At 41.5% G+C, this 19,899-nt stretch overlaps 1 protein-coding gene across 1 annotated transcript in view; it reads left to right on the plus strand.

Moving 5' to 3' along the window:
* Positions 1 to 19,899, plus strand: part of LOC147724585 (fibrocystin-L-like) — a 505,554-nt gene that overhangs the window by 139,156 nt on the left and 346,499 nt on the right. The window contains exons 28-29 of the mRNA XM_086918064.1: positions 12,268 to 12,373; positions 18,519 to 18,563. Coding sequence (XP_086774190.1) covers positions 12,268 to 12,373; positions 18,519 to 18,563 — 151 coding nt within the window. The remainder of the gene's footprint in view (positions 1 to 12,267; positions 12,374 to 18,518; positions 18,564 to 19,899) is intronic.

Genomic DNA, 19,899 nt, shown 5'->3' on the forward strand with positions numbered 1-19,899 from the left:
AAAGAGTCGTGACAGGTGATCACACTCTCAGCTACCAATGGAATTAAGGTTTTGTTGAGAATGCCCTCTGCATAGGGCCAGTGAGATCCATTTTGGATCCCCCTGATTTAACGTGTTGCAAGACGTAGGTACAAGATTTTACCCCTGCCAGTGGAGATAGGGTCTTAGAAATACAAAGAAAACCTTCTTCACAAAGGGTTGCTCATAATGTTCTTTCAGAACACTAGGAGCCTGATACTCAAAGGGCCACCGCACTCGTAGCGGAGGCCCTGCAGTCCTGGGGAGTCTCCACATTCAGGGCGGATTGAGCATTCTCACTTCGGAGATTTCACACTGAGTGAGGAGAGCCCCCCACAACTGTGGTACCTGCGCCGCAAGTGCAGAGGCCCTTTGTGAATCAGGTCCGCCATTTGGTATAGAGTAGAGAATGGGTTTGGACTACATTTTCAGTTCTTTGAGGTGAGAATGTTTCTAAGCAGGGCTTTCCCTTTTGATTTTATGATTGCTACTTAAGGAAAGCTGATGACAGCCAGGTGCAGAAACCTCACACTTCATTATACCCTTGTTTTGGATACTCCTACTTGAAGCCAGCAGGAGCATTGCTACCCGGTATACCCGCAGAGCAGCCCACAAATGGCCTTTAAAAAAAACAATACAAACCAGTTCTGATACCGTAGACAATGGATCCTCATCCCTCTATGTGGATTAGAAGAGGGATCCAAATCACTGCGCTTTGTTCCAGTTCTTCTTGACAAAGGACACGAGTGCTCTGCAGAGTACTCGAGGAGTTTCTGAGTCACCAGGGCTGGTGTCTACTTGACACTCAGTTACATGTAGGTTTGAGGACATCAACTGATCACTGCACATCTTGCAGGAGAGCTAAAGGTCTATCTAGCACCTAGGAGCCTGCCTGCTCAAAGAAGGAAGGCGGGTGTATGGCCTTGCCACTGGAGAATCTGTCATCAAGGAAAAGCCAGGATTGTTTTTCCTGCACGATGATAACTCGGACTCTGCTGACTGCCCTTGGAAGTAAAGTCATACTTGATCTGTGCTGCGAGGCGTGTCCTGGTCTCCCACCGCAACCCCTGCTGTGGACTGCTTACTGAAATCAAGCCTAGAAGTCATTCAGTGCTGTTTGGTACACCTACAGTGCTTGAAAGCTTGTTGCTGCTATTGCGCGACACCCAGCAAATGCTGAGGAGAAGCTGCTGTCAAAGAAGAAGCTCATCCCAGTCTGGAGGAGTCCATTTTCTGTAGCAGAACACACCCCATGTGAAGCTGACCCAAGGGACTACAAATGAGCGGTTGTATGACATTACAATGTATGCTTTTACATCGCATGCTTTTACAACGCAAGTATTACAACAAAACCTTTACAACGCATAGCACTTTGAGGTGCTGGAGAGTGAATAGTTTAATTTACTATTCCAACTCCAGTCTCCGTGGACACTAGGGAAGGTGTTGGATAGTAAATTAAACCTATTCCCTATCCTAGAGCGCCCCCCAGCGCAATACATTGTAATGAAGTGCGTTGTAATAGTTGCGTCGTTAAGGCACTGCGTGGTAAAAGTTGCGTTGTAAAGGATGTTCCCCCAAATGAGCACTAGTTGGATCTGAGCCTGGAGGCTGCATCTCTCAGAATGGACACCTGCCCAGCTGGCCCGCTTGCCTGTTCCCAATCTGCGGCTCCTGTCCCAAGTGCAATCGCCACCTTAGTTTCTTGTCCGCAGACACGTCACAGAGAGCACCAGCCAAAGGGGCACCTTCGAGTACCGGCCTACCACAATATAGTGAACAAGAAAGAGGCTCTTACATGAAAAACTTAACTAGATGCACAGACCATGTCCTGAAGCAGGAGCATTGACTGCTGTCTGAGCGCTTCCTTTTTTGTAAATGAACTATTGAGTTGAAGTGTGAACTATTCCAAGTGAATGGAGACCTAGTGAACTGCACCTTTTCCTAATCATAGCTCATGACTACATTAAACAAGTTGATCTATAGACTCTATAGCAATGGGGAGAGGGCACAATAGCAGGTGGTTCATTTACTAGGCATCATAGATAGACTTATCACACTGCACATGTGACCCTTTAGATTGCGTTATATTACATTTGGTGATCTATGAAAGTAAAGGTACTTGTTTTGTACTAAGATAAGACCTGGACTAGACAATGTAATTATTGTGCCTGGTGTTTCACTGTTGAGTACTGAGCACTTTCTCCCTCACACTTCCTCCCGAAAAAGCCTTTAACTGCTCACTCTCGCTACCATGACCGTTTAAGGTAGAAAAGGTGTACTTGGCCTACTTTCCAGAGTGTGTCAAGGACACCAATGGTAAATGACCTCAACCACCACAGTTGGTACCCAGTAGTCTACGTCTACCCTGAGGCCTCACAAACGTGGTCTGACACATTCACAACCCTAATTTCGGGTTGTGAAAGTGTCAGACCACGTTTATAAGTAAACACGTAGGCACTCATTATGGGTGTTCTGGGAAATACATCAAACTTTTCCCACCCCCAGATTTAAGGATAACAGAAGAGTCAGTAACTCCGAGGATGAGGCAAGTCCATCCCATTACAATTCAGACTCCGAGGATTCACCAAGAAATGAGGAATCACCGGGAGAATTAATTTCGGATCCAATTTAGTAAGTCCTTATTTTTCCATGTATTTTTACACAAAGTTGTGGACTGTTATAAGCTGCCAAAATGTTCAGGTGAAGGTAGCGAGATCAATATTGTTCCCACGGATTTCATAATTGAAAAAGGGTTGATAACTGTTGTTTGCTCCCTTAGAACTAAGAGGTCACTTATAATGAGTCCTTAAAAGTTGATGTGAATATGGGGATGAGAACCCGGCAGACATCATTAGGTTCTGTACCACCCCTAATGGGTCTCTTGGAGATAGTGCATGAAAGAGCATAAGCATGCTACTGCTGCTTTGTATGTAGGGAGCAACTAGCCAAATAAATGCAATTCCATCAAAATGCAATTATACATTTGCAACTCAGATTTCGATGCTTACAAATAGGCGGTCTCATTTTTATGGCTTTAAACCTTATTGTGATATTGGGATTACTCACCAGCACTTTCATCTACACTATGCTAAAATGCCTAATTAACATTTCAATTTAAGGGAGGGGTGTTAGTTTACAGTCCAGAATGGGCACAATAGTGGAAGTGGTATTCATCTGCTAGAAATTAATTTAAAAAGGATGTATTTTTCTTTACTACTACTACTTCTTTTACTACTGCTAGTACTAGTACTGCTATTACGACTAGTAGTCTCACTATAGATTTTCATCCAACATTCTAGAGTCTCTATTTTACACATTTAAACTAATTCAATTACTGAATGACCCCAAGTTGGAATAGATTGAATGTACAATTTGGGTAAGCGGCGGCAAATATTTTGGTCATTTTGTCACCCTGCAAATAACTTGTGGGAATTGTTCTTTCAATTCTGCAGGACTCCTTGCGTAGTTTGCCCCTGGACACTGTTTGCATAGATACATGTATCTGCAACTATAGTGATTTTGGAGTTGCAAACTTTCCACACCCAGTTTTATCTGCTGACTTGTAGAGCAAGATACCTTAAATAAGTGGCAAGAATCCTAAATTAGTCACACACAGTGAAATTGCTTACATAAAGCGTAATTTATGAATAATAAAAGTTGGGCTTGATGTGTGTCAAAACAATGTTTTTTTTTTTGCACACGACTGGTTTGTAACACCAACTTGAACTTGCGACGCTACTGATGCAGTGATCAGTCTTATTGTAAAACGCCCATTTGCAGGCATATGCAAATACCGCTGCCTCATTAATATGTATGGGTCAGGAGTCCTTTTGAAGCCCAGTTCAAGTAGCTGCAAATGCTTGGAGAGAGGTTTGCGAGCTACAGCAGACCTCTGGCTGTGCATTTACATTCACTAAATGCAGACTTTTTGTTAGAAAGCAGCCGCTGTCCTTTGAAATGATAACGCTGCTTACAAAATTAAAGTTATCATTCAGTGAAAGTCAGTTGAGGAGGCATGCACTTGTCTCGTGGACAAATAACATTTCCTATACACTGATTTACACACGTATGATTGATTGTGGGCTAGGCTCTCCTGCCAAATGACTTTGTTCCTACTTCCATAGTACCATCATTTACTACTATGCTTCTTTATGACATATTATGCCCCTCCTTTGCTACCCTTGTACAATTGTTTAATCTAACCTCCATGTGGAATTTGTCGTGTAATCTGTGATCATGCTTGCTTTTATCCCTCCCTGTTAATGTATTTGCGTTATTGTCCTTCCTTTCCTTCCTAATGTAAAGTGCTGTGATATCCTAAGGGATCTAGTTTGCGCTATATAAAAATGTATAAATAGTTAAAAAAATAAATATCTGCTGCTTTCAAGTAGGCCTGGGTGGTAAATTCCGTTCCGCTCACGGAATTTGCGGAATTAGGGTGATTTCACGTTCCGCGGAAAATTGCCCAATATTCTGCGTTCCTCGACTTCGTTTAATTTTTTGCTTGTTCGCGTTCTCAAATGCATGTTCGCAAGATATTTCCCCCCGACCAAGCAAACAGCGAATGCGAACAGTAAAAAAGCATTGCGAACAAGCAATTCCGTGTGTTCGCGGAATTTCTGCGTGTTCGCAGAGATTTTTTCCGTTTTGCAGAGATTTGCTTGACGTGATTACGCAAATTCCGCCCACCTCTACTTTTAAGATCAAAGACACACATATTCACAAGTTTGGAATCTGTCCCATGGCCATACCTTCCACTTTGGGAATGGGATAGCATCCCCTTTCGAAGGTCGATATTAGTTTCATTTTTTACAACAATTACCATTGCAACCCATTGATTCACTCCATTTTGATTTGGTAATTTGAGATTCATGTCAGTTTCACACCAGCAACTGTTGCCTAATCGCAAACATTCTCAAAAGGCATTTCATGAATCTGAAAGTAATTTTCGACTTGCAGTGTCTACTTTGCTTCTTGCATTTTAGTGTTGCAAAGTATGTGATTTTGAGAATTACAGGCTTTGCAACATCAAAAATACGACCTGTCCCTCATTTTTGGTTTTTGTGAATCATATGTGCTTTGCCACATAATGATACGCAATATATATTCTTCAGGAAAAAGTCCAATTGCCACTACAAAAAGATTATGAAATGGCCCAGTTGTAGCAGTGTGCGCAATTGTTAAGCCTACTGTTTCCAGATGTTTTATTCTTCTGAGGGGTTTCTATGATTACACATACAATCGACAAATTATAAACGCTATTAAATATATGACATTATCCTATGATTTCCACCCCTGTCCCTTCCTCTAAGCCATTCTGCAGTATTCAGCGCGGGGACACACTGTTTTTGGGTAACCAGGCGCTTTATAAATGGTTTTATTATTGTTATTATTATTATTTCAAGTTTGGAGAAATGTATAATACATACAGAAGACAAACTGAACTGAGGTTATTTGCAAATAACAATCCGACAAGAACGCAACAGCTCTAAACTGCACTAATGTCTCTTGCCTGAACAGATTTGCTTCTCCCTATACAAACGCTTTCCAAAATATCCCTGAAATATAGAAAAGAGCTGTATTTCAGGTTAGAATATTGTACACCCTTAATGTCAATGGGACTGATATACAAGACATCCATTGAATTGCGTACACGTATGGGTATGTGTATATTTTTTTGACTTTCATGAAAATAGCTAAACATTCCAGATGTATCCCAAGGAATCCATGACTATCAGAGATTCCCAAGAATTGCAGCACACCATACCATTTGCAGTGGGTGTATTTCCAGGTGCAGAAAAGGAATGTACAAGTGTTGTTGCATTTTAAAACTGTTGCACATGGCCTTTTCTGCAAGGACATCCCCAAGTATTTTGCTGTCTCCCTCCTTTTTTCTTAACCCTTTTTTTTGCTTTCAGGACTGTGCACACTTTACCACTGCCAATCAGTGCTAATGTGTTTGTGTCCTCTCCTTTATATATGGTAAAATAGTTTACACCCAATTGGCACATTTAATTTACTTGAAAGTCTCTAGTAAATCAGTATTATGTGTACCCAGGGCCTATAAACTAAATATTACTAGTGGGCAGTAGCAGCTGATGTGAAGGCGGAGTGGCTGGGCTGGGGTGGGTGGACAACGTATTTTGAAGAAAACACAATAAAAGGGAAAAAATAACTTACCTTCCACCCGCCACTCTTCTGCTTCAAGTCCTCGCTGCAGCACAGGCCCCCAGACTTCCCTGCGCCCATTCCTGATGCTGCTCTCCTTCTCGTTGTGTTTGCCTATTTTGACACTCTACTCAATAGTCCAAAAGGTTTGTTTTTCCTTTCCTGTGGTAGTTGGAGCACTTTAACTATTTCTATCTCTGGGTAAGGTCGTTATTCAGATCACCAATATTGCATAAATTGATTTGTGCTCTTTGCAGTTGACTATGACTGTAGGCCACACCAATCGATATGCCGACCCGTTTCGACCTACGTGTAGGGCCTTATATGTTTTGTGAATGAAGGTCCTCTTCAGGGCTGGGGGACATTTTTAGAGGGACACTATGTGAAAACATCAAAAAGACAGAATTATATTGTGATCCCTTGTGTTCTCTGGGAAACATAAAGACATAAAACTGATCACAGGTAGGAATTCATATACGGGGACATACCGTTTGCAAGAGAAAATCCAGCATCTTTGTGAGGTGTAAGAGATCTAGATCTTTGTCGGTCTGTATCGTACACTAATTAAAATCGGACAATCGGGTTCTAGATATGAATCCCCAGGGCACCCACCTCCGGATATGCACAATTAAACACGGGCCTCTCTTCTCCTTACCCTATGAGCCACGGGGAGATGAACAGCACAGCGTGCACTTTTTAATTATGCATTTCCTTGAACACCCGGGGAGTCTTTTCTGTCGCATTACCCGGTTTGGCATAAACTATCTCACTGTACGGTAAGGGACGATAGTGTGAGACAATTTCATATACCACTAACAACACACCACAAGACCAGGTCTTAATTTGTTATGTCACGGATCTCGGGATGCTAACATCATGAGGATTTGTCAAGATCATTCAGGGAGACAACAAACTCGGTCAGCTCAGCTGCCGCGCCTCTCCTCTGCCCGAGCCAAAGGCTTGCACGCTCCCACACTCAAAGATGGCAGTAATGTTCCCTACTGACGACAGGGGTCACACATGCATTCCCATCTGCTTTGACCTCTTCACAGCCACACAGGTTCTCCACACCTTGACAATACACAACATTCACACGTGCCAATCCCCGAACGCGGGCTCCCTATCCTCCACACGTTCAACACTGGGGCGCAGCAGAAGGACTTTGGCCACAGCTGCACCCATCTCAGTAAGTACGAGTTGTAGCACTCTTCATTGCCTCTTTTTTGTACGCTATTGTGACACTCCCCGGCCCGATTCACTAGACTGGGAGCAACAAGTGAGAATGAACTTGCGCCCTTCTTTAATCCCACGTGCAGGCCCGCAACAACACATATCAATCAATAGGTTAAAAAGCTCTGCGCAACACCAGCCGGCAAAAATCCAGAAACTACATGCACGCTATTGTGGTTATTGTGACACTCCTCGAATCACTAGACTAAGAGCAACAAGGGAGAATGAACTTGTGCGGTTCTTTAACCCCACGTGCGCGCTCGAAACAACTGCCCACATATCAATAGTTTACAGCGCTCCGCACAATGCCAGCCGGCAAAATTCCGGAAAACTACAAAACTACATCACTCACATATCAATAGAAGCCCTAGTTTAGGGTAAAAATGCTACGCCAGGACCCCTCCAACTCAGCCCGACAGGAAGCTCACTCCATCGACGACGCTCCTTTAATCCAGGCTGTACACCAAGGGGACAAGGAGAACGAACCCCACCCTCCCCTGGCACAGCCTTAAATAGCCTGCTAGGTTTCATTTCTTGCAAGTTTCATTTCTACGTCACCCCGGCCAGCCAACCCCCTTTTATGTCCAGGGCCCCGGAGGAGGCTCAGCCCCGTGGCGCTACTATGTTTATGTTTATGTTCATGTATTTATTTTTGTATAGCGCATATATCACAGTTCGGTCTCAGGGCGCTTGCGGAGAGCTAGACTAAGGATAGATAGGTTTTATCGGATTTAAAAAAGCCAGGTTTTAAGATTTTTACAAAATGTTTTGTGGTTGGGGTCAGTTCTGAGAAACAGTGGTAAGGCGTTCCAAGTGGTGGGGCCTATTTTGGAAAAGCTTCTATCCCCGTTCCTGACTGTTCTAACCTCTGGGACTTTTAGAAGGGGTTTACTTGATGAATGTAGAGTCCTTCCTGGACAGTAACCCTGGAGCTTTCTCTGAAGGTACTTGGGACCCTGTCCATTTATAAATTTATGCACCAGGCAGCATATTTAAAAATTTGATGCGTTTTCTTATTGGGAGCCAGTGAAGGGTCCTAAGGCACGGGGCTGATGGGGTGCGGGGTGGGAGGTCAAGAATCAGCCTCGCTGCAGAGTTTTGCAGGGTCTGAAGTTTGGTTAGAGAACCTTCGTTCACATCAGCCAATAGTGCGTTGCCATAATCAAGGCGACTGATTATAAGGCCCTGAATAAGGGTTTTCCGAGAAGCTAGTGGGATCCACTTGAAATACTAAGGGCGCCCTCCCCTAGGCACGGGGCGCCTGTCATTCAGGCCTTTTACATGGGTTAGCACTGCCATTTGATCTTGGAGAATCCATGGTTCATTTGTATGAAATGTTAAACCATTTTGGCATTTTGTACTTTGCATTTTAGGCGTGATCAGTCTTGTGTGATTCTTTTTCTCATCGCCTCTTGTGTGATTCTTTTTCTCATCGCCTATGACATTTTTCCCATATATGCCAAGTCACATGGGCATACCAGACAGTATACCACATTTGTTGTATTGCAGTTTGTAAATTCAGAATGTTTGATTGCTGTACCTTGATAGAGCAATTCTTCCCCTTCCATTGTACTTTCACACAGCGTACATTTGCCACATTTGTGTGTCCTTTTATAGGAGGTAAATGAAACATTGTGGGCAAGGACACGGTTTCCATCTGAGGGGCTGTGTTTGCTCTCACCAAGTTATCCCATTGATTGTTATTCCTTTTTAAAGCAAAGAGAAACGGCTTTCAATTTTTCAAGACTGTTGACAATTGTCCAATTTTTTGTATGATCTTTTTTACATCATTGGTGGCACCAGAGAATGTAATAACGCATAACAATGAGTTGTTGCTGTTGCGGTCCTTAGGTTCCAGCAGGGTTTCTCAGAGCATGTACCAAGCTTGTGTGAGTGCTCTTTTGAGTAGTTTTTCAGATAATTGCTTTGCTGTAGTTTACTTAGAGCAAGAGCATTAATTAGGTAATCCTTTCATCTTGAACAATTCCTTCCAATCCTCAGGAATTGGCTGTATGGTAAATTGTCATGCCGATTTCTTTGGTGGAATCTCGAATAGTAAAGAAATGTGTTTCTATCCTCATCTTGGTATGTGACACATGGTTTATTCAGTGTTCAGTTTGTATGATTTATAAAATTCATCAGTAGTCATTGACTTACGTTCAGTGAAATAATGGTAAGACATTTTTGTCTGTCAATTTTTCCAAGATAGATGATATAGAGGGTTTTCCCAGATACATACATAGTATAAAGCTGGCATTTTCCTGCCCTAACTATTTGGTGCTTGCAGCCTGTTCCTGGCCACATGACTGGGCGTCGTTGGTAGTTCGACTTTGTGTATTCCTCCCAGACAGTCACACAATACAGGGGTTAGGTGTGCCTGGGTGGGCCGTCAATGGCAGGATAGGGGTGTTAAGCTGGGCACAGCAATACTAGATACCGAAAAGGCTGTGCCCTGCCTTCACACAAAGGACCTAGCACCACTGCATTGTTCATGCAGCCAGCTTGCAATTAGGCAGGAGGGCAAGAAACTTTAAAAGCATCTAAGGGAATTCTTTAGAAACTTCTCCTTCTTTCACGAAGTCACAAGTTATTAAAAATAGACCCTCAGACCAATTCTTCAGTACACCCCTGGGCCTGTGGCTACTACAAAAAAAGGACTGCTGTGCTATTTTGTTGCCGGATTTACTGCTACTCTGCTGCCCTTCCACTCTTCTGCTTCTCTGCCTGCTGCCCTGCTTGCTGAGAAGGAGGAATGGACCTGCACCTTCCATCCCAGGCTGAAGTGACTCCAAGGTCAGCTGACTGACCAACTGTTCTGAGATATAACAAGCTACAGAGGCTCCCTGATACCATCCAGATGACCTGCTGCCTGGACCTGCAACTGGACTTGCCTGAGCACTGCTGGCCTCTGCACGAGTGAGTTACCGATCTCCAAGAGCTGCCCCTCAGGTCCTGGACCCTTGGTGTGGCATCAGTTGAGCTCACTCCTCAAGAAAAGGAGAAATCCTGAAGTTTTGGGCTCTTAGCAAATGCAAATTTCTAGTTTGCACCAAGAGGTTGCCGCCCACCTGGCCAGCCAATGAAGGAGCTCCGGGAAAACTGAGTCTCTGAGCCACAGTGACAGCCACAGACTCCTGATAATTCTAGATTTGAACTTGACCGCCTATGCAGAGCTACAGCAATGTCTATCTGTGATGCTCGACAGGATTCATGTGCTACAGAGACAACCATCTGGAATGCCCAGCCTGTTCTTAATCCTACATCGACGCCAATCTGTGACACGCTTAGTGCTCAGCAAAGCTCTTTCCAGTGTAAATGGAACTCTTTGTGCTGGACGTGTACCTCTTTTAGCTGGACTATCCTGGTCCCTGTATCCAGCCTCAGTTCCATTGTGTTAGCCTGAACTAGTGACTTTCACCCTGGTCTCCCACAATGAGATAACTGTGAGTGGCGCTTTGTGATTTTTTTAGCGCTATACTTACCTGAAATCTTTAAAATTGCATATTTCTGGTTCTAGTGTTTTTTTTTTTAAATCATTACGGTGTCAAATAATGTATCTAATTTTACTCCATTTATCTAAATTGGTGTCGAATTTTTCTTGTGTTGTGTTTTCACTTACTGTTTGAAGTGCTGCTTGAATATTTTACACATTGCCTCTAGGTTAAGACTGACTGCTTTGTGCTAACCTACCACAGGGTTAATCAAAGGTTAATTTGGGTGTGCTTGTGTTTAACCCTGACAGAGATTGTGGTTGGTGTTTGAGTAGAGTTTCCCCTCCCTCAACCAGTAACCCAATTTCAATCAATAACATTTTTTTTTCAGATTAGAGGTTTATAGCCTGTTGTTCAGGCTTATACTGGTAGTTAAAGGCCCTGAACTGAGTTATAGGTCCGAGCCACAGGTGATGATCTATAACAAGGGAGGTGGCCTTTAATTTAACAACCAATATTCCTTGTCATTGACTTTAATGGGGCTTCCAGCATTACAGTGTTCTAATGTTGCCATACAGACAGCTCCTGAGGACTATACTGTTTTTTAATGATCTGGAACAAACGTTATAGGCCCATGCTGAAGTTGACGGACTTTAATAAGAGAGAGGGTCTAGGGCTATACCTAGGCTACAACCGGTATAGCCCTAGGCACAAGGGATTTAAGGCTATTAAAACATTCCACCTGCTGAGAGTATAATGTTCTAAATTAAATAGGGAGAGACAGAAAGACAAACAATGGAATGTTGCAACTGCAGGTTTATATCAGTCATTATTAGACCAGAGCCACTTCTTTGTCTTCAATGGAGATCCCAGCCTTCCATTGATCTAATATAGGGTGGAAACATTATCTGAGGGGTAAATATTTTTGCCCATGGATTATAGCACCCCACTTGTTTTGTCAAGGTTCGTTACCCAATCCCACCCTAATAGTGAAAGTTTCCATAATGGAAAACTACATAAATGGTTTGTGAATGCCCACAAGCATACATGTTTAGTTTATTGGTGCTTTCCAATATTCAGAGGCGGCTCTACCTTGGATTGGCCACAAAACTGCTTCTAGATACATATTTTCTGACACAGAGATAACACTGTACTAGTGGAATTTATGTACGTGAAAACCAATTTACAAGGGCAAAATTCCAATAATCCTGATTCTAGGAATCACAAAAATATTTTGTCCTCAAAAAATTTAATTCCATATGCACTGAACTTTCACTTAGGTGCAATTGCATTGCAAATTATCCCCATCATGATTACCAAAATGTGTATGTTGAAAATAAGGCATCCGTAAATGTAATTTTATGCAGTAATATGTGTTGTTGAGATTTCTACAGTCACTGTGTTTTTTTGCCTTTTACAGCTCACAGTTTTTATCAATGGAATACCATCTCAGTGCACTGGAAATTGTGCATATTCTTGGGATACTGCAAAAACTCCTGTTATCTCTGGCATTGATCCGACTGAAGGTAATTATTCAGAAGTTTGAATACTTGTTTGGGATATAGGCCAATTCCGAAATCTTAGAACAACGTATTAGACTTCTGTCCATGATGATTTGATTTGGATTATTTAAGGGTCATCAGGGTTTATTGAGGGAATGACGCAGCCCTCATGTATTGTAGTATTATATAAAATAATACAGTAGATATTTGTTACTACTGTACTGTACTGCAAAACACTTGCTGTTTAGGGCACATCAGACATCATATATGAAAGAAAAGCATTACACGCTAAGAGGAGACTCCTGGGAAATAAACATCTCTTAAAGAAGGCACTCTCATAAATGTTTAGCTACATTAAAAGATCAGAATTTACTCTGTTTTTGTAAAATAGTTAATCCTTGTGTATTTGTCTCTGTGGTTTCTGCCCTTAGTCAAATACTGCTACTGCTACTACTACTAATAATTATTATAATAACAATAATAGTTATTATTATGACATTAACAATAATACTATTAAAAATTAATAACAACCACAACAGCACATGGCAAAGTGATGATAATAATATTGAAATATTCAAACTAATAACAAGGGGCTGAGAAAAAAGGGGCTAAAAAAAGTGTCTCCCCTGGAAATTCCCATAGGGATTTTAGACACGACTACAGTCCGAACCCCTGGACGGAATTACACCAAATCTGGCAGAAAGGTAGTTCTTGGTCCAGAAAGCACCTTTTCAGTTATTTGGTGTAAATCTATTCAGTAAATTTGGAGATATTAAAGAAAAAACGAATTTGTTTATATAGGGACACAACCCCTCAGCGAATCCTCCTTACCTCGTGCAGAGATCTAATTGGCTGCCAACACTTTCAACCAGGAAGTGTTTGCGGCTATCTTGGGACTCAGACTTTGCCAAGTCCCATAAAATAGGTTAAAAAAATGAAAAGGGGGCAGGTGGGAATACCCTGACCTCCTAGGCCTGGTCTTGGGTTCCCATGGAGACCCCGGTAGGGCCCAAAAGCTTTTTTTTAAAGAAACATGTTGCTGAGAAATTGCAACAGAGTTGCAAATTTGCAACAAGAAAAAACAAGCTCTTGTTTGCAGTACAGCCAAGGGTGGGCCATTTCCCATGTGTATGTGGGAGTAGATTAAAAAAAGAGGGGGGCACATTGGGCCCCCTCTTAAGGCTCTTTTGAGCCCCAAGGACCCCCACCTACATAGGACTTTATTTAATATATTGAATGGGGCATGGCAGACCCCCTTGCATGAGCTCTTTTGAGCCCCCTTGACCACCACCTTCCCGGGGCTTAAAAACTATAATTAGCGGCGGCCACCTGGACTCCCAGGGCCACCACCTCTTTGGGACCAGCCCATGAAAATGAAAGGAGGGCATGTGCGAGCACCCCCCCCCCCCTCCTGAAGCCATTAATGGGCTTGTGGACCGCTAGCCCCTAGGGCTGGCTCCTGTTATCTCCCAAGGTGCCCACACTCGAGAGATAGCTGTTTGCTTTCGCTAAGCAGGAGCTGTGACAGCTACCACCAAGTGAGAGCAAGCATTAACTCCACTCCCAGGAAGCCTGAACTGTCAAACTAATCCTGCTTGTTGCATCTGTTTTCTTGTCCACTGTCATGTGTGCTGGGAAACAAATGAAATAATTGCACCCGCACACAAGAGCAAAGCTTACTTCTTCAGAAGGCAGGCAGCCAAAAGGGATCCTGGGCCTACAGGCTCCTCCTGTGGTCTGCAAAAATACACATTGGGTGCCCTGGGTGCGGCAGGGCTCCAAGGTAGACGTGCCCAGGCCCTGGGGTTCCTGAGGCTAGAACACACCTGGGGATGGGGGCCCCTTGGCTAACATCCCCCACTGACTTTTTGCCAGGTCCAGATAAATGGGGTCCCTTGGACAGATATCAGGCAGTCCCGCAACCCTCATTGTAGTAGAAGGCAAAACAGAGAGCAGAAAAACTAGCAGGAAAGGCAAAACAGGGGGCAGGAAAACAACCAGAAAAGGCAAAACAGAGCAGAAGAGGGCCAAACAGAGGGCAGGAAAATGAAGATTGAAGGCAAAATGGAGGGCAGAAAAACTAGCACACCCACTGAGACACTCATGCACTCACGCACACACTCACTCTCAAAGGTTACAGGTTACAGTTAGGAAATACAATTTAAAAACCTTAGAAATTCATTGAAAAAATAAAGGTTATAGGGTTGATATAGTCAGCAAATAACATTTTAAAAAACCTTAGAAATTCACTGTAAAAAACAAAGGTTACAGGGATATTATAGTGAGGCTTAGATTTCACTCATTCAAAACCATAGAAATTCAGCAGTTATAGTTACCTGAGCTAACTATAACTTACGGCCTGCAATGCACTGCTTATGAGCTCATATTTTACATCACTCATGACATGGTCATTGACATCACTGATGGCATCTCAAATGACATATATAGATATAGATATCTTGCCAAGTGTTAGTAGTTATAGATAGGACCATGTTTCAAATAGGAAATATATTTTTTTGGTTTGCTTATAACTTTGCCAAACTTTTGGAATAAAGCTCATCCACCTGAGCCCTCTCCTGTAAAGTTTTGAGGTAATCCATCAAGTCTGGGCCGAGAAAAGAGGGGGGAGGGCAAATCCTTGTTTGCCCATTCAAATTCCATAGGAAAACTGAACAGTGATATTGTAAAAACAACAGTATGAAATTACACCAAATTTGCAAGAAAGCTAGATCTTGGTCCAGATAGCGTGCTTTTTGTGGTTTGGTGTAAATCTGTTCAGTAGGTTTTGGGAAATTAAGGTGAACCATTCATCTTCCTATAACGCTATAGAGGATATGCAGAGCTGAGGGATCTAAAGATAAGATGTGATTGGCTGCCACCACATCAACAAAGATGTAACTGCAGCCATTTTAGGACTCTGGGACCCAGGCAATTGTCCTGTAAAAGTATAAAAAATATATAGGGTGTATATACTATGTATAATGTAGGGATACTCTGTTCCTCAGCTGTCAAACACCTCTCCCCAAACCATGTGGGGGCCCTAAGGACCCAACCCCTGAGGTTAACCTCATTAAAGGGGTGGGGGGGGGGCATAACATGGCCACCCAGGTAATTCAATTGACAATCTCTTGGACCTAAAAGTAACTATAATGTGCACCCTCACCTTGCACTGCTTATTACCTCACGTAATATATCACTCATTACATGCTCTATGGCATCATTGATAACATCACCAAAACATCTGAAATTGCATCCTTGATGGCAACACTGTGCATGGTGTTGGTCTGAATTATAGTTACTTTAAGGCATGAGTTATAGTTGCTGGAGATAACTATAACTAGTGAATTTCAGTGGTTTTGCCAGTTTAAAACAGTATGTTTTAACATACAATTTCACCAAACTATAATGTAAATTTAACCTTTGTTTTTTCAATGAAGAAATATATATATTAAAACCAGGCTTGTTTTAACTTTCCACTGCCCCCTTTAAGATGCCTTAATTCACACAAATGTATAGAATACATGCCTGCGTAATAAAGACAGCTAGTGTGAGTCATTGTGTAGTATTAGGCAAAATGGCGAAGATCATTGGATTTTGGCCCTGACAGCTGATTGGTGCCCTGCCTGCATCTGCAAGGTACATTGACACACATCAGTGACCTCTGCCTCAAGACAGGAAAATGTTTCAGCATAAATACATTGGATAATAACTTTTATACTTCATGGAATGAAGTAGCAGAACTCACACTCTGTGTGTTTTATATTATGATTTTTAAATTAAACCAGTATAAGACATCTGTTGTGACTCATTGCCATGATAAACAATACATGGATGGCTTGCGCTCCATGCGTGATGCTTCACAACACAAAGTGAGGACAAAAACACTGGACACTGAGGCCCTGATTATGAGTGGGCTGAAAGTGAGTGAGGTATTTCCTACACCTGATAAATAGTGATACCATTTGTTGGAATATTTACTGGGTACCACAGCTTGGTGTAAATACCGATTCATTTGCAAACCGAGTGTGCAAAGGGATCTGATTTTAGTCCTTAGGCCCTAATCATAATCTGTGGCCACTGTGTAGTTATAGTTCAGATGCACTTTCAATTAAAAGCCATTTTTCGATTTGCCTATAGCGTTTTACACCATCAATGCATTTACATGAAATTTGGTAAATCACCCTACCTTAGTCAGTTAAACTTCAGCATGTCATGTTTTGTAAAGCTGCATGCAGGGGATAAAGGAAGATGGGGATATGGTGAGAAAAAATACATTTTGCTGACCCTTATATCCCGAACAGCTGAAAGTAGAACTGTAATCAGAAAACATGCTTTTTTTGCTTTGCTTTAAATCTGTTTGGTGGTTTTTGAGATATTATCATTTTAAAAAGTTTCTGAGTAAGCTTTAATGCTATTTTGTAAATCTCTGCCATTTTAACACACTTCACAACTCACAGCTTTTGTCAATCACAATTTGAATACTTTTTATGACAAATGTGATAATCAGGAAAAGGGATTTAAAAAAGTTTTTGGGTATTTTGAGTTTGTCACTGGGAGAAACCCTGAGTCATGGACAAATTAAGTGTTTTAAAAAAATAAAATTCTGAAAATAGCATGTGAATTGTAACTCAGAAGATGATCGCATGAGCGGCCATTTCAGATAGTGGATTCAACCACCGTTTTGAATAAAAACCATAAGTCACATGTGATGCAATTTTTTTACAGGGGTGAAAGGAAATGAAAGCCTGGATGTTAGGCATGTATTCTACCCAACCTCCACTGTGCACGGCCAAAGCCTGTGCCTAACCCCTGCAGCTGAAGACCTTCAGAAATTACGTACATAAAAAAAGAAAATCACTGAAAAAAAAACATTTAAAAACTGCGTTATGGTTCTTGTTTAAGCATGCCGAACCACTGAAATTGGCCAGTTATGGTTATTAACTCCTTAAGCGCTGCCGTCGGCCAACAGTCGTCACGTGCACTACCTTGGTAGTGCTGCGCACGTCCGTTGGCCGATGCGGCCCCACCCGTTATTCGAACGTTAAGTACTGGGCTGAACGTTCGATGCTCTAAACGGGTTAACAAATAAACTATAACTCATATCATGCACCATAACTTGTGTCCTCCACCTTGCTCTTAATACTGTTTACCAATGGCACAGACTCATAAAAACTTGACAACAACATGGCACACTGTGCAAGTTCTGCTATGTGTTTTGTGAGTAGATAAGTTCGAGTTGGAGTTTACCCAGTCTGTAAGATGGCACCTATTACAATGTTCCTCTGTAAACTGATAAATTCATGTACCCCACCCATATTGTCACACTTTTGTTTAAAAACAAATTGGGCACTTGGACTCTTTTTATGGTGTGACTTGACAGCCCAGCTGTCGCCAGACATTTACGTGAGAACCACTAAAGAGGGGTTTTAGCTCCAACCACATGTTGGGAGCCAGGGGTACGTGTTTTGATTGGGCAGAAGTTGTGCGCTTGCCCTCCACACAGCTGTGATAATTTTGCTTCTCTATCTGGCTGTGTGAGCTTGAACTTTAAGGGGCACACATATGCCATGTAATGCTATTAAAGTGTCTTAGATAACAAGATAATATGTGGTGTTTCTCTCTGGCAGCAGTACAGATAGGAGAAGGTAGTCATTAATGTGCATGGATTTTTAAGTCTGGCTTGACTGTGCATTCATTAGCCATACCTATTGACATTCCAAATACTTGTTTTTCTTTACTAGTGCATACCCATTAAGAATCGACCCACTTGTCATTGGTTTTCTTCAACTAATACGAGGCAGATTAAGAACTTCCATAAAGATTAGCTCCTACATAGTTGCAGTTCTTTTACCAATATTGAATTTACCAGTCTACCTTGTGAAGTGGGTTTCTGATCTCAAGAGTTATCCAAAGTGGACCTTTGTATTATCTTATCCCATGTAACACTGTGACTGTGAATCCATCTCAAGCATTATGAGCAATATTACACCCTTATCAGTGGGTATACACCAAAAACACTGTATCCCACTCATACTCTATTTATGTCAGTCATGTTTTTACCCAGACTGTGAGCATTTTTCCACATTCGCTTGCAACCTTTCCTGTATGTGATTAACACAATTTAATATAGCAATTTCCATTGACTATGATGTTCTTTCATTCAACACAGAAACGGTAACAAGTGATACAGAAGGAAGTGCTGATGGCATCGTAGGTATGTGACCTCCATATTGTGGTCTATATTTATGTTTCCATATATTAATTTTGGTGCCAATTCATAGCCCACAAATGTGTTTAACTTCATAACTGAATGTTAGAATAATTTGGTTAACTAAATATTCAGTGACTGCTGGGTAGAATTTATTAGTTAAAGGATTCTATGAGGATCATACCCAAGCCCCAGCAGACCTTCAGAGTGCAGAATAATATATTTTCATGTGTCGCAAACATGTGTTCAAGGGTATATGTCACTCTGTTTTGAACAACACGAAGCAACGGTTATTAAGGCAAGCAGGTTGTTGCTGTAAAGTTCCGTTCCTTCTCTTTTTGAGATCTAGGACATGAGTCACAAAGGTAAACTTACACTTAGTGTAATTTACAATGTAAGTGAAATTTGCAAACTACTACGGAGTTTTATGACTCTGAGGGCCTGATTCACAAAGGCAAACACTTTTTTGTGTAAGTTAATGATTGGTTTCTATTCACAAATATATTTTACTAGTAACATCTTTACGACTGTTCTATCTTAGTATGTGCTGAGACTCTTTAGTCGTAAAGATGCTCTTCTTTAAAAACCTTTGGGAATAGCAAATATTCATCAACGTACACAAAACTGTAAGTTTACCTTTGTCAATCAGGACCTGAATGTAATATATATTTTTTATTTAGAGACTTCCATATACTTATGTATGCGGGGACTTTGCAGTCTAGGTTGTGAATTTCACTTAGTATGTAAACTTACACAAAGTGTATGTAAGTTTACTTTTGTGCACTAGACCTTCAGTCTTTTATATGAAAATGCCATCATTTTAATGAATGAAGGATTGTTTTTATTATCTCGTTTCACTCTCTGCGAACTCCATATGCCATATTCAAGATACATTTTAAATAGAAATATAACCCTTTTAAGTTTATATGAGCGTTCTAAAAAACCACTACCGACAATTAATATAAGAAAAATAACAATTACAATAATAACATTTAACAACTATATCACACAGAAATAGTTAAGGAAACTATCCATATTTTGCAAATGTAGAGGGACATTTTAGTTAGATTGTGCGAAATATTTCAGACATATCCCTACAAAATAGATTTACCAGAAAGAGAGAACAATGAAACTGAGAGAAATAGTGAAAAAGAGAAATTTGAAACCTAGCAACATCAAATAGTCAAACCAAACGAAACCAAAAAAGGTACCTGGGGTCCCATTATATCTAGGGCGCACATTTCCTGTTTGCGCCATGTCACACCTTCAAACAGGTGTACAGTGTTCAAATAGGGACAGTGCCACCTATTATGTTGAAGCCTCTTCCCTCAGGTTAGCCTAA

The sequence above is a fragment of the Lissotriton vulgaris genome, chromosome 4_1, assembly GCF_964263255.1.
Source record: "Lissotriton vulgaris chromosome 4_1, aLisVul1.2, whole genome shotgun sequence".
Lineage (NCBI taxonomy): Eukaryota > Metazoa > Chordata > Amphibia > Caudata > Salamandridae > Lissotriton > Lissotriton vulgaris.